At 39.5% G+C, this 16,492-nt stretch overlaps 1 protein-coding gene across 12 annotated transcripts in view; it reads right to left on the reverse strand.

Annotated features, from left to right (window-relative positions):
* Positions 1 to 16,492, reverse strand: part of LOC105483175 (calcium dependent secretion activator) — a 491,506-nt gene that overhangs the window by 236,252 nt on the left and 238,762 nt on the right. For all 12 annotated transcript variants that reach the window (XM_011743930.3, XM_011743979.2, XM_071092026.1 and 9 more), the window contains exon 6: positions 12,279 to 12,400. In XM_011743930.3, the coding sequence (XP_011742232.1) occupies positions 12,279 to 12,400 (122 nt within the window). The remainder of the gene's footprint in view (positions 1 to 12,278; positions 12,401 to 16,492) is intronic.

A 16,492-nucleotide genomic window follows, 5' to 3' on the forward strand; every position in this document is an offset into this window, starting at 1 on the left:
TTACTTCCCCCTGCTGCCTCTATACAACACATTTAGGACAGACGCCAAATGTATATCTACTTTGACTTGAGCTTGGTGGGAAGTGAAATATTTTGGGGCCAGCTCTTTCAGTATGGCCAATTTTTGACAGTGACATTGACAGTGAGTTGTTAAGCTTTTTCTCCTTCCAGAGAGGAAGGAATTAAGGTAAGCCTTATCTTATTTCATTTAATATGATGAATGCTAGTGCCTCAGACAGGTCTAGAGAGATTAACATTATGATATAACCTCATCTTTACTTTTCTGCTTTGTATCATTATTTAAATTTTTTTGAAGATTTCTTGGCTCAAAAGTGACATAACATTCTTCTTAAAGATATCAAGTTGTATTCTTTTACTATGTATCTTCTTATTCATTTGTTCATACATATAAAATAGTTTTAATGAAAATTTTTTACATGTTAAGATGCTGATATATATTTGTATATATTTTTGGAGCTCCACTAATATAGTTCAACATATAAAGCACATATGAAGATTTTTTACCCGAACGTGCATTTGGAACACTCACCTATTTTAAAAATGAATATTCAGATATTAACACTAAGTCAGAATGATATGCCTTGCTTGTGTTACAGACATTATCACATTGATTGGGTATGATGATTATCTATGTGTTTCCATGATCACTGAGCATGCACAAGCCCAGAAATTTCAGAAATGACTTTGAAGTAACACTTGACTATTTGGTCTCCCAAAGGCAAGTTGAAGACAAAGGTATATAAGAGATTTTAACTGAATAATAAGACCAAAGCCAAACTTGAAGGTATCTCCACCCAATGACTTAAATGTGCCTTGTATATTGTTTGTGCCATTAGATTGTGGGTGCCATAACAGCTACATTTCTGCTTTTGTTCACTCTTGTAGCCCCAGTGCCTCAAAGGCACAGTGTTTATAGCACACGGCAGCCACCCAGATAAGTGAGATGAAGGAAGGGCTGACTGAAAGAACCCAGGAGTCTGGCCAGTAGCATCTTACGCACTTCTCTCTGTGATTTGATTCTCCCCCTGATTTATAAGTGTTTGTGAGATCTGCGTGGGATGCTTGGTTCTGATTACAAATGACAAAAATTGCACACTGAGTTCTTCCAGAGGCTGCCATTTCTAGAGACCAGGCTGTTTTTGAGATTCATTTCATTTGAGGTCTCTTTAAAGCAGGAAGCTAAAAGAGAGAGAAACATTTTCTAGGTTCCAAGACTTGCTACATTTGGCTCAACAGAAAATCACCTAATTCTGCTCTTGGGGTAGAAATAGGTTGAGTGATTTGACACAGCAGGGAGAAAAACAAGGTGACATCACATGGCAGGGCAGAACTGGGACATCACACCCAGAGCCTCCTGCCTCTAATAGTCCTCAATGATTGATCCCACAACTCTATTGTACTACTGCATGTATAAAGTCATGGGAGACAAGAACCCTCTTTTCGTTTCTTCCCTCTCTAGTAAATTTACAGAAGAAGAACATCCAAAACAAAACCCTGCCATTATTAGATTGTACAGCATCTTACTTGCTGAAAGTCAAATTTACAGAGATTTACTTGTGTTGGATCCAGCAATTCCTTGGTGTGTATATTTCTAGGTGTGTATATGTATTTTATTCATTACTTAATAAGTGACAGTGATTTGGTGTCAAGAACTCATACAATGGATTCATTTTACTTTTCGGGCTTTCTCTGTTTTTTTTTTTTCCCCTCCCCACATATTTTGCAGCCATCTTCTGTTCTTTTAGGTATGGAGCCTCATTTAGATGGAGAGATCTGCACTATAATTATCTTTATGGTCATCAGTACTCTAAAGAGGTTTTCAAGCCCATCACATTGGGCCCCTTCTCAGCTTTTCCATAACCCTTTACCACTTGCTGCTAAGGTTTAGCTCTGAATCAACCAACATTTATTAATCATCTTTACATGTAAGGCATTATAAGAAAACTAGCCTGATAAATAGATTTTTTCCCAACTACAAGTAAGGGATCTACATATAAATGAACACATTCCAAAGGAAACTAAAAAAGGCATCTGAGAGATAAAGTGTCTTTAGCTTCTTTAGTTCACACCAACTGACTTTGATGGTCTGTGCTGTTTTCCTTTTTTACCCTGGGTCCACTGACAGCAATAATGATTAAAATAAGAATAACATCTCTTACATCTGTGCCAAGCGCTTTGCATATGTGAAATCTGAAGTGTTATTAAGCAGCCTATGGTGTAGGTATCATCAGTATTATTTTGTAAGCGAAGAAACTGAGGTTCAGAAGGATTTAGTAGCTCACCCACCATAACAATGACAGTGGCACAGGTGAGATTCAAACTAGGGGTTCTATCACCCCAAAGTTTTTGCTTTTATGCCTATGCTGAACCTTTATTTTTCGTATAATTACTGAAATGTTTCCACCCAGACTGCAGCTGTTAAAGACTGCCTGAAATAGCTGCCTCTTTCCAGACCATCTAAACTGGAAGCTACGGGCTGGCATGAGAGCTTTTGAATTCTTACCAAGGAACCCAGGTGACTCTGAAGGACTCCAGAGTTTAAATAGCAGAGCCCTAGAAATTTCCAAAACCCCTGAAAATTGGCATCATGCCAAGATGCTGTATCCTCCCCGAGGGCCCACATCCATCTGCACCCTTATAGTGAGGCGAGTTCCATATCCACAGCACAGGGGCGTTGCTGGAAGATAAATAAGTAATTGACAAACACATAGAAAGTATTACCTTAGCTGCCCTCTAGCCTCTTGAACAATGGCCCTGATCCAGAAAGAAGCCAGAACAACAGGCTTGTGGAGACCCAGGCTGTAGAGGGCTGTGCCTCTGGAGGAGGACTCATGGAGGATGCTGCCTTTTGGATTCCTCTTGCCTTTGAGAACTAGTTCTTTCATCATCAAATCAAAGGCAGTCCACCCTCAGAATATGTCCTCTGGCTCTGGAAAGCATTTTGGCAATGGTACTCACTTCTACTTTGGCAGCCTTGGCCGTTTGATTTCCAGGTGTTTGGAGTCTGGGTGTGTGGAGCTGTAGGATTTGGGGGCAGGCTTCCTAATTTCTCTGAGCTTCTCTTTTTTCCATCTATTTCTTAACAGTATCGTGTGGAATTCAGTGACATTATAGTGAGTTTTTGGCAATTAATACTATTTCCTGAGAGGTTACAATATGCTGGTCATTGAACTCAGCCCTTAACATAGATCAGATTGATTTTCAACAACAACCCTATGGGGCAGTTGTGTTCTTGTCTTTCTTTCAAATTAAGGGAAACGGAGGCTTAATGGGGAGAAGCTACTTGGTCAAGGTTACCCAGCTGGTGAGTGGTGAATCTGTGATTTAAACCCAGGTCTGTCTGACTCTTAGCCATATGGTTCCAGCTAGTTCAGTGCCTGGTACTTAGATTTCAATAAATGATAGGGGCAGTTGTTACTGATAATGATTCCCTTGAGGAGGATGATCATTATCATTAGTGTCTTTCTGGGATTGTGTAAATGTCTCAAGGGCAGAGATCCTCTTTTTAGACTCACATGTGTTACACCTCACAGTACTGATGTATGTGGGTCAAATTACGCCTGCTGAGTGTGTACACTGATGTGGAACACCTGTGCCGGTGTGTGCGTCAGCACATTCATCTCCATTTAAATACAGGCTAGGTTTTAATCCACAAAACAACTGAATTTATGGAAAGGAAATGCACACTTTTAGATAGTTTTGTTGAATATCCAATGCTAATTAAGTGACTCTGTTTTAGAGATCTAATTTCTTTTAGAAAGGTGGGTTGGCAGAATGGATGAAAAGTACAGGCTTTGGGTTTGTCTTTTGGCTTAGCTATTAGATCTGCAAATTGACTAAATCACTTCACCTCTCTGGATTTCAATATTTCCATTAGTAAAATGGGAATAACAATAGTACCTATCTCATAGGTTATGGCAGGGCCTTAAATAAAATGATGACTGTGAAATACCTAGTATGGCACCTGGTCTGTAGAAGATACTGAATCAACGTTAATGATTACTGTTTTAGACCCAGGCCACCTTGTTTCCCGCTATGTCCCCTTCGCCATCCAAACAAGAATAAAGCCATGATTATAATAGTCAATAGGACTACTATCTACCCAAGCATTATTTTAAGCATTATGTATATGGTAATTAATTTTCATAAGAATGTGGAAATGGAGGCACAAAGAGTTAAGCAGCCTGCCCACAGTCACACAGCGGAAATATGAACCCAGTGCTCTGGTTCCCAATTTTGTACTCTTGTCCATGACACTATACTGCTTCTGAACACTGATGAATCTAAATCAAGTGTCTGTTGTTTTCTTATTAGTGAGGATTTAGAATTTCTAGACCTCATTCTGTCATTACAGGCAAATAACTCTATGACATTCTTTCCTATGTTCTCCCTGATCACTAAATAACAAATACAGTAGCTTTTCACACTTGGAGAGAAATGTATTAAATTGGATTTCTTCTGAACAGTGATAGAAAAACAGTCCAGTTCTTAGATTACTCCAGATATAAGTGGCAGGTAATCTTCTCAGGCAAGGTATTAGAGAAGCTGAATCAGAAAGGAAATGACCTATAGTCACTTAGTCCCTAAGGGTTTTTAAAAAGAGTACAGCCTTGTTTCATAGCTACACAAGATTAGACTACTCATGAAATCAGAACTTTCATAGATTTTTCACGTTTAGATGGAGTGTCAATGTCTGACTGACAAACTCCAGCCACTACTTGATCATCCAATTCTGAAACTCCAACTAATTCCAGAAATTTCATCAACTCAGAGTTAGCTGCAATTCCTGAAAACTCTGTCTTAAGTTCTGTCATTATGGTTCTTCTGTGGGTCAGTTAGTTGGATGAAATAATTATAGAATTGTTGAGGTAGAAGGGACCTTGGATTCCACTTTTCAGGACTTGGAGAAGTTGGAAAGCTTGGTGGCTTACATAAGACAGGTTGGCAAATTTATGATGGAGCCGGGAGCAGAATTAGGAGCTTTCTCTCCAAAACTTGTTCCCTAGCACCTTGATTCCTTCCCACTGTCTATCCTACTGTCTGTTGTCCTACCAGTCTGCCCACCTTCACCCTTCAGCTCACAAACACACACAAACTGGTCTTAAATAAACATTGGGAATTCTGGACGAAGCATTCTGGTCTGAGAGGCAGGACAGTGTCTGAGCATCCCAAACTATGATTATAATTTTACTTCCTCCCATCCTACGTATCTTCTGGGAGCCTAGCAAAATTGAATTTCTGGGTCAGTGTTGACTTTTACCATTTATGATTTAATTAACTTGGAAAGAAATTAAACCTTTTTCCAGAGGGAAAAAACAGAAGAAATGGCATCTAAGCTCCACGTTCTCACTACATAATGTCTCTACATAAATATCTCCTGGACTGTGAACTTGAGCATGGAGTGTCAAGACAGGCAAGGAGCTGACTCTCAGGAAGCCTCATTTCCTTTCCCATTCAGTGGCCTTTGAAGTTCTCAAAAGCTACCATGGCTCCTGGAACATAGACCATGCCCAGGCACTCAGATATTTCCAATCAACTCCCCTCCATGGGTGTACAACTTCAAAGGTCACATCTGTGTTATCCCTCAGTCTAACATTAAAGCCTGGCAAATAGTATGTGCTCAATAAATACTAGTTGACCAATATATGGTTCCAAGTTCATTCCAGTCCTTAAAGATATTTCAGGTTTCAAGATGGAAATACAATCATATTTTCCCTGGCTTAAACTCTGGCAATAGCTTCTCCAGGGTCTTGGAATAAAGTTTAAACCCTTTGCATGGCCCCTAGGACCCCTAAGTTGTCTGGCCCTGTCCTGCTCTCTGCACTGTCCCTGTAAACACTCTCCCTCAATGACTGATGTCTAGGCACACTGTCCCCCTCTCTGGTTCAGGACACTTCAAGCCCCTCCCTACCTCAAAGCCTCGCACTTGCTGTTTCCTCTTCCCTATGCCCCCGCTACTCTCTATCACAGCTGCCTGCTCATTTCTTTCAGAACACAAATTATAATCTGTTGTTACCCTTATATATTCATTTGTTCATTTGTTCATTTGTTTATTGCCTGTGTCCCTTACTGGAATGTTTGATCCACAGGCCAAGGCTTGAGATATGTTATTCATAGCTGTAGCCCCAGCACTGGTTGGACCCAAGGAAAGCATCTTGTGCATGCACTTGCTGAAGGAATGCAAGTATCTACCCTTTCATATCATCATAGCACATCTAAATATCAAAGAAGCCATTCAGGACAGATATTCTGCCTCCTATTTAAACCATTCCAAGGCCCAGTACACAGAAAACATTTTGGTTAAATTGAAAAAGGAAGCACCATTAAGAACATAATATGTGAGGCAAGCAACTGGAGGGAACAACTTCCTTTTCTGACTTTGTAACTGACTTAATGTGGGAACAATTTAATAGAACTCCATTTCTATGAATAATTTGGGCATGATAAGCCTGGCCCATTCTGCACTCTACCATGAGGATGAATAATATATTTCACAGAAGAAAAATGTTACAGGAAGTTGTTGTGTTTTGTGTTGTTTTTGTTTTTTGTTTGTCTCATCAGATGAGATGTCGTTGAAGAACACTAGGGCCGTGACAAGATTTCCCAGTTAGGGCATTTTATTTTCTCATTTCCTTGGAAAATACCAAGTTTCCAAGTTTGGTTGTGTTTTCTAATCCCTGGTAATAATGAAATTCATATGTCAGAAGCCCATATCCTGTCAGGAGTAATGAACTTGTTAAATAATCAAATGCCAAGTGGCATCTTTGGTTTCAATTCAGTACAGTATAATTTCAGATACATTAGCACAATACTGGGTTGCTAATTAAACTTCCTTTCTTTTCAGCAAAATTATTTAAGTGTTCCAGTATTTAATCCTTGGGGCATGGTTATTATAGAGGGTAACTTACATTGTACAAAACTACCAATACATATAATTTTGGAATATATTTTCTACTCAGGGAATATGTCAGGTTTCTTTATATCAATTTTTTTTTCAAATTAACATAATTTGCCTACTATCTTCCCAATCTCTACCATTTCTGTATACCAATGCAAGATACTTTCATGATTACTTTTCATCGTACCCAGGTACCACCTGTGCTATTATGTACTTAATATATTTTATTTAAATTTATTCACTTTTTAAGTGTTACTGTATTTCTTTAAAAAGGAAATCTTATGTCATCGCTACAAAAGACAAAACAGCACCACCAGCCATGAATGGAAGGTAAGCGTAATGGGATCTAAACAAGGCTATGAAATCTTAACTGGATGCTGTTGTCTGCAGAAGGCTCTGAGCCTGAGACCTGTGGAGGTGTTAATGACCTACTAGCATCATATTAAAATGTTCTCCTTGATCTTATCAGAAGAATTGAAAAATAAATGGAAAAGGAGTGCCTTTCTTTTCACATAATTTCATCTCACGATGCCATGTTCTGGTATTACTTAACATAATCTCTGTTCTTAGTAAAGGTAAGAGTGCCACCCTTTGAAATACATTACCTTAGAGCAAGAACAGCCCTCTGCTCTAGTTCAAAGAAAGTGGGAAAATATATTCCAAATGCTTTGGAATCCCCAAAGCATTTCCCTTCTCCATCTCCATGCCTTCCTGAGGCTGCTGACCTAATGGCAGGATTTGAAGCACTTCTGCCTAAGTATCCCCATTGGTTTCCCATCAGAAGCAAAAACAACCTGTTGCAAATGGAGACAGTATTGTAAAATAAATACATCTCATGAAAACTTGATCATACATTCTCCTGGCTTTCTATGTTAAAAACGCAGGAGAGGAGGACAACAGAATTGAGAGGACACAGTCTGCTTGAAAATAACTCACAGGTATCAAATAGATTGATCAAGTGAAGGATGAATACAGGCCACAATTTAGCTGAGAGTATAAGAGGCTGCCCCGCCTTTACCACACACAAAGTATTAATAGATTTAACTAATGAACACAGTGTTATTATATTATACAACTGATCCAATATGACCATGCTGAGCAGGGTCCTGGCTATAAGTGAAGAGATGGCACTCTTAAAGGAGGTGAAGGATGGGAAATGTCGATTCCATACATGAGGATTCCAAGTAACATACTCTTAGACAAACTGGATTATGTTATGTATGCCTGAATTTTTGGCTATACTTGAGAAAAAAAAGACAACAGCCAAATTCCTTGTAGACATGCGCTATGGTACAATGTCAGGGTTCCAGTTATGGGGTATAGTACTTGGTAGCAGCAACCATGGAATTTTTTTTTTTTAATTTATTATTATTATACTTTAAGTTGTAGGGTACATGTGCATAACGTGCAGGTTTGTTACATATGTATACTTGTGCCATGTTGGTGTGCTGCACCCATCAACTCGTCATTTACATCAGGTATAACTCCCAATGCAATCCCTCCCCCCGCCCCCCTCCCCATGATAGGCCCCGGTGTGTGATGTTCCCCTTCCTGAGTCCAAGTGATCTCATTGTTCAGTTCCCACCTATGAGTGAGAACATGCGGTGTTTGGTTTTCTGTTCTTGTGATAGTTTGCTAAGAATGATGGTTTCCAGCTGCATCCATGTTCCTACAAAGGACACAAACTCATCCTTTTTGATGGCTGCATAGTATTCCATGGTGTATATGTGCCACATTTTCTGAGAGAAACAAGAAATGGGGAAAGGATTCCCTATTTAATAAATGGTGCTGGGAAAATTGGCTAGCCATAAGTAGAAAGCTGAAACTGGATCCTTTCCTTACTCCTTAACCATGGAATTTGAGTAATAAACAAAACACGCTCGAATGGAGTTTTGGTTTTAGAATATATAAATAAAGCATGGGCAACAGCTGGCTGTAAAAATAGTCAAAGACAAGATTCAGAAGATGAATAGGGCAGGAAAAGGGCTAAGCTTGTCAGAGGATGAAGTGGAGTTATTAGGACAAATTAAAGATAATCCCTGAAAGGAAAATTTCTAGAATAATCAAAATCAAGTAGCAGAGATGACAGCTGGAGATTAGTAATAGGAGAAAGTATAAGTGGGAGGGGAGAAAGTGGAGAAAAGGAGAAGAAATAAAGCTTCAAAGAAAAGAGATGATGAAGAGGCTTCTGAGTAAGTTAAAACTAGGGAGGCAGGAAGAAAATGGAACTGCACAAACAGGCTGGTTCATCCTAACAGATAAAACTGGAGGCAAGCCAGGTGAAGTGGCCCATGCCTGAATCCCAGTACTTTGGGAGGCTGAGGCAGGAGCAGGTCACTTGAGCCCAACAGTTCGAGACGACCAGCCTGGGCAACATGGTAAAACTCTGTCTCCACAAAAATATACAAAAATTAGCTGGGTGTTGTGGTGTATGCCTGTAGTCCCAGCCACTCAGGAGAGCGAGGTGGGAGGATCACCTGAGTCCAGGTTGGCCAAGGCTGCAGTGAGTTGTGATCGCACCACTGTACTCCAGCCTGGGTGACAGAGTAAGACTCTGTCTCAAAAGACAAAACAAAACAAAACCCAAACCCCAAAACAAAACAAAACAAAACAACTTGGAGGCAGAGGAAAACTACTGGAAGTGAACTGTAACAAAGAAAAATGGTTAAAAAGAGTATTGAGTACAGACTTGTGGATTTAGAAGGAAAATAAGTAAAGGATATAGGAGAGTCTACATGTAAAGGATAGACAGGAAGACACATGAGTGTTGTACATTTCAAGCTTCCGGTATATCCCTTTGGGATACTATAGAAATGGAAAATACAGGGCACTTGTACTCCTCCCTCTCCCAGGGCAGATATTACAAGTTGACCTTGGCACTATTTTCCTCTGAGTATGGATTTGGCCTCGAACGCTTCTCAGTACAGCACTTTAGGTAGCTACCACTGATTGATTTGACTTGACCCTGGTCACAAAACCTGAATCCTTAAGGTATTATAAAACAAACAAATCAACAAACTTATTGACTGAAGAGGAATCAAAAATGTATACTTCTTGCTGGAAAAGCAAAATGTTTCAATGTGAGCTGTTTCTGTTTATAGACATCATAATCCACATGTGTAGTTATGAGTAAGTATGTGTATGAAACATGAATATTTCAAGCAGGTAGGCCCAAGCATTCTGTAATTATTTGTAATCTGAAATTCTGTTTTAACCATTTACAAGCACAGGAAAATCAACTCATCATTTACCCTGGTAACTGAAACTGTTGCGTCTGATCAAATGTTACAAACTGTGTTTTGAATTATAATAGCTCATATGAAGCAACAGTCTGTTAGAATAATCAGAACTTTCTCCTTCCTTCTCAATGTTATAACACCATATTGGGCCCAGCATCTTAAAAAGTAGGCAGAAATACCAAATAGGTTATTCTTCCCCCATATATCATACATTTTTAAAAAGCACAAATAAATAGTGCAGTATAACATAAGAGCATGGAAAATGATCAGACCATTTGAGGAATAACTAGGATTTCATCAATGGCAGTAAAAAAGAAACCACATTCATTGTCACTTTGAAACTCGATTGTAAAAAAAGGGAGGAAGGGTGGTGTGTGACAAGGTGCACTGGTTTCCATTTCCTCTTGTACACACTCATTAATTTCTCCCAGCTTCTGAGCATCTAAGGCTTTTGCCTATTCATGCAAAGAGCCACTTGAAGGCATACAATGCCCTCAGATTTTCTCTAGTCCAGGAAACATTCAGCGCTTTCTTTGAACTATTTTGTTTGAACATCCTGGTAAGTTATTCATGTTCTGCCAAACAGCTCATAATGCTCTGGGGGAGGAGAGGTAGTGAGCTACTGTTCGGGGTTTCTCTTTTGATGACTCTCTTATGAATTAACACCAACACAAAAAGATGCTCATTAGTCTAGATGGGCTTACTGAGATAGAAAAGGAAGGGAGAGAAAAGTAGTGGGTAGGGAGGGAAGGGAGCAATGATCTCTCAAGAATCTTTGAGGTCTGAGAGTCTATTGACCCTAATGAACGAACCCATTATTGCTCCTGTGGACCATTGAAACAGGACCCTAACTGACCTCCTGCACAACTCTGCCCACCCACTCCCCACCCACTGCAGCGAGAGTCACCTTTTCAAAATACATCTCCAATTCATGTTTTCCTTGCCAAGGCCTAACAACTTCCCCATGGTATGGCCCTGCCTGCCTCTCTGGCAGCTTATGGCACCCCTTATTCTCCAAACTCCAGCCCCACTGGCCACCTTTTAATTTCTCCTTGCCCAGGGCCTTTGCTAACCACAAGACCTTTGCACAAGCTGTTTACTCTGCCTAGAATGCTCTCCACCCATCCCCACTCCCATTGCTCAACTTTAATAATATTAGCTCAGATACCTCATATGTCCTAAGGAAGGCCTATTCTGCATCTGTTCTCACAAACTGGTTCAGGTCCCTCCTGCTATCTCCTCTCAAAGCGTCCTTTGTCAGCATTTATAACTATCTGTAATTATATATTTGTGCCATTACTTTTCTGATGGTCCCACGAAACTGTGAGCTGTGGAGCGCTACACCAGTGACTACTTTCCTTTCCACCATGCACTAATACCTTGTACACACACATAGTAAGCATCTGACACAATTATATTGACCCAATGAATTAATGTATTATGTAACATACTACCTTGCTAATACATTCAGAACTATGACATATAGGAAAAAAATTAGACAAAAACCTAAATATCGTATGTTCTCACTAATAAGTGGGATCAAAGCTACAAGAATGCAAAGGCATAAGAATGATACAATGGACTTTGGGGACTCGGGGGAAAGAGTGGGAAGGGGGTAAGGGATAACAGACTACAAATTGGGTTCAGTGTATACGGCTCAGGTGATGACACCAAAATCTCCCAAATCACCACTGAAGAACTTACCAATATAACCAAATACCACCTATTCCCCAAAAATCTATGGAAATAAAAAAAAAAAACTTTAAGTCTTATACTGAAAACCAAATATTTAGAAAATTTAATAAAGTAAACTTATATCAAACGTTCCTGCACATTAGACTGATGAATGGAAATTGTGACTAATCTCTCGAGGGTGAATACTTAAAACCACCAGAAAGGAGACTGCTTCTTTAATTTTCTTCAGTTCTCTGCTTTGAAGGAACTAGAATCTTTGCTATGGCTGCCAAATAAAAAGGTAGGCAAATCATCTTTTGAAAAATAATCAAGGTTTATGTCTTCTAGGATCTCCTGGGGAAACCAGATTTTTACCTCGGAGTTGGCCAAAATGGAACTAATGGCAGCAACCCTCTATAAGATGGACCCTGGAGAAACATAACTTACGTTGGTTTAGAAGCCTCGGCCTGATCAGTCTGTAGTTTCTCTCCTCCTTCCACCTCCATTGTACAATATACGATGCGATTTGGAGCCAAAGATTTCAGGCCTTGGACTTCCATGATTACCACCTGAAAAGATAATTCCACATAATTGAGGTTATTGGCAAGGCCCCTGGCAGCATCACCCAGAGGAAAATACATAAATGGGAAGCTACAGAGAATACCAACAGGTATCTGATGGCTTCTATTAGGTTTGTACCAGTCATGCTGGGACCAGTCTAGCACGAAAATGCAATTCCTCATAGTGTAGCTGATTGCCTGCCAGACAGAAAGACAAGGCTCACTAATTCAAATGCTCACAGGGGTCAGACAGGCATATAAAATGGGCTACTCTTTCTGTGTTAAGCAAATAAGATCAGTTTTTCATTTCTACCAAGAAATAGGCTCTTCTTTTCTTTTTTTTCTTTTTCTTTTTGAAATGGAGTCTCACTCTGTTTTTTTTTTTTAGAGTGTGGGGTGGGAAATCAGGGGTCTCACAGCCTTCAGAGCTGAGAGCCTCGAACAGATTTACCCACATATTTATTGACAGTAAGCCAGTGATAAGCATTGTTTCTATAGAGTATAGATGAACTAAAAGCATTTCTTTTTTTTTAAAATTATTATACTTTAAGTTCTAGGGTACATATGCATAACGTGCAGGTTTGTTACATATGTATACTTGTGCCATGTTGGTGTGCTGCACCCATCAACTCATCAGCACCCAACAACTCATCATTTACATCAGGTATAACTCCCAATGCCATCCCTCCCCTTGCCCCCCTCTCCATAATAGGCCCCAGTGTGTGATGTTCCCCTTCCAGAGTCCAAGTGATCTCATTGTTCAATTCCCACCTATGAGTGAGAACATGCGGTGTTTGGTTTTCTGTTCTTGCGATAGTTTGCTGAGAATGATGGTTTCCAGCTGCATCCATGTCCCTACAAAGGACACGAACTCATCCTTTTTTATGGCTGCATAGTATTCCATGGTGGATATGTGCCACATTTTCTTAATCCAGTCTGTCACTGATGGACATAAGCCAAACTATTTTTAAAGAAAATAAGAACCTGGCCGGGCACGTTGGCTCATGCCTGTAATCCCAGCATTTTGGGGAGGCCGAGGTGGGAGGATTGCCTGAGGTCAGGAGTTTGAGACCAGTCTAGCCAACATGGTAAAACTCTGTCTCTACTAAAAATACAAAAAAAAAAAACAAAAAAACCCAAAAATTAGCTGGGCATGGTGGCATATGCCTGTAATCCCAGCTACTGTAAAAGTGTTCCTATTTCTCCACATCCTTTCCAGCACCTGTTGTTTCCTGACTTTTTAATGATTGCCATTCTAACTGGTGTGAGATGGTATCTCATTGTGGTTTTGATTTGCATTTCTCTGATGGCCAGTGATGACGAACATTTTTTCATGTGTCTGTTGGCTGTACGCATGTCTTCTTTTGAGAAATGTCTATTCATATCCTTTGCCCACTTTTTGATGGGGTTGTTTGTTTTTTTCTTGTAAATTTGTTTGAGTTCTTTGTAGGTTCTGGATATTAGCCCTTTGTCAGATGAGTAGATTGCAAAAATTTTCTCCCATTCTGTAGGTTGCCTGTTCACTCTGATGGTAGTTTCTTTTGCTGGGCAGAAGCTCTTTAGTTTAATTAGATCCCATTTGTCAATTTTGGCTTTTATTGCCATTGCTTTTGGTGTTTTAGACATGAAATCCTTGCCCATGCCTATGTCCTGAATGGTATTACCTAGGTTTTCTTCTAGGATTTTTATAGTATTAGGTCTAACATTTAAGTCTCTAATCCATCTTGAATTAATTTTCGTATAAGGAGTAAGGAAAGGATCCAGTTTCAGCTTTCTACTTATGGCTAGCCAATTTTCCCAGCACCGTTTATTAAATAGGGAATCCTTTCCCCATTTCTTGTTTTTATCAGGTTTGTCAAAGATCAGATGGCTATAGATGTGTGGTATTATTTCTGAGGACTCTGTTCTGTTCCATTGGTCTATATCTCTGTTTTGGTACCAGTACCATGCTGTTTTGGTTACTGTAGCCTTGTAGTATAGTTTGAAGTCAGGTAGCGTGATGCCTCCAGCTTTGTTCTTTTGACTTAGGATTGTCTTGGCAATGAGGGCTCTTTTTTGGTTCCATATGAACTTTAAAGCAGTTTTTTCCACTTCTGTGAAGAAACTCATTGGTAGCTTGATGGGGATGGCACTGAATCTATAAATTACCTTGGGCAGTATGGCCATTTACACGTTATTGATTCTTCCTATCCAATAGGAATGTTCTTGCATTTGTTTGGGTCCTCTTTTATTTCACTGAGTAGTGGTTTGTAGTTCTCCTTGAAGAGGTCCTTTACATCCCTTGTAAGTTGGATTCCTAGGTATTTTATTCTCTTTGAAGCAATTGTGAATGGAAGTTCATTCATGATTTGGCTCTCTGTCTGTTACTGGTGTATGAGAATGCTTGTGATTTTTGCACATTGATTTTGTATCCTGAGACTTTGCTGAAGTTGCTTATCAGCTTAAGGAGATTTTGGGCTGAGATGATGGGGTTTTCTAAATATACAATCATGTCATCTGCAAACAGGGACAATTTGATTTCTTCTTTTCCTAACTGAATACCCTTGATTTCTTTCCCTTGCCTGATTGCCCTAGCCAGAACTTCCAATACTATGTTGAATAGGAGTGGTGAGAGAGGGCATCCCTGTCTTGTGCCAGTTTTCAAAGGGAATGCTTCCAGTTTTTGCCCCTTCAGTATGATATTGGCTGTGGGTTTGTCATAAATAGCTCTTATTATTTTGAGATACATTCCATCAATACTGAATTTTTTGAGAGTTTTTAGCATGAAGGGCTGTTGAATTTTGTCAAAGGCTTTTTCTGCATTTATTGAGATAATCATGTGGTTTTTGTCTTTGGTTCTGTTTATATGCTGGATTACGTTTATTGATTTGTATATGTTGAATCAGCCTTGCATCCCAGGGATGAAGCCCACTTGATCATGGTGGATAAGCTTTTTGATGTGCTGCTGGATTCGGTTAGCCAGTATTTTATTGAGGATTTTTGCATCGATGTTCATGAGGGATATTGGACTAAAATTCTCTTTTTTTTGTTGTGTCTCTGCCAGGCTTTGGTATCAGGATGATGCTGGCCTCATAAAATGAGTTAGGGAGGATTCCTTCTTTTTCTATCGATTGGAATAGTTTCAGAAGGAATGGTACAAGCTCCTCCTTGTACCTCTGGTAGAATTCAGCTGTGAATCCATCTGGTCCTGGACTTTTTTTGGTTGGTAGGCTATTAATTATTGCCTCAATTTCAGAGCCTGCTATTGGTCTATTCAGGGATTCAACTTCTTCCTGGTTTAGTCTTGGGAGAGTGTAAGTGTCCAAGAAATTATCCATTTCTTCTAGATTTTCTAGTTGATTTGCGTAGAGGTGTTTATAGTATTCTCTGATGGTAGTTTGTATTTCTGTGGGGTCAGTGGTGATATCCCCTTTATCATTTTTTATTGCGTCTATTTGATTCTTCTCTCTTTTCTTCTTTATTAGTCTTGCTAGCGGTCTATCAATTTTGTTGATCTTTTCAAAAAACCAACTCCTGGATTCATTGATTTTTTGGAGGGTTTTTTGTGTCTCTATCTCCTTCAGTTCTGCTCTGATCTTAGTTATTTCTTGCCTTCTGCTAGCTGTGTTCGCTCTTGCTTCTCTAGTTCTTTTAATTGCGATGCTAGAGTGTCAATTTTAGATCTTTCCAGCTTTCTCTTGTGGGCATTTAGTGCTATAAATTTCCCTCTACACACTGCTTTAAATGTGTCCCAGAGATTCTGCTATGTTGTGTCTTTGTTCTCATTGGTTTCAAAGAACATCTTTATTTCTGCCTTCATTTCGTTATGTACCCAGTAGTCATTCAGGAGCAGGTTGTTCAGTTTCCATGTAGTTGAGTGGTTTTGATTGAGTTTCTTAGTCCTGAATTCTAGTTTGATTGCACTGTGGTCTGAGAGACAGTTTGTTATCATTTCCATTCTTGTACATTTGCTGAGGAGTGCTTTACTTCCAATTATGTGGTCAATTTTGGAGTAAGTATGATGTGGTGCTGAGGAGAATGTATATTCTGTTGATTTGGGGTGGAGAGTTCTGTATATGTCTATTAGGTCCACTTGGTACAGAGATGAGTTCAATTCCTGGA

This window comes from Macaca nemestrina, chromosome 2, assembly GCF_043159975.1.
Source record: "Macaca nemestrina isolate mMacNem1 chromosome 2, mMacNem.hap1, whole genome shotgun sequence".
Taxonomy (NCBI): domain Eukaryota; kingdom Metazoa; phylum Chordata; class Mammalia; order Primates; family Cercopithecidae; genus Macaca; species Macaca nemestrina.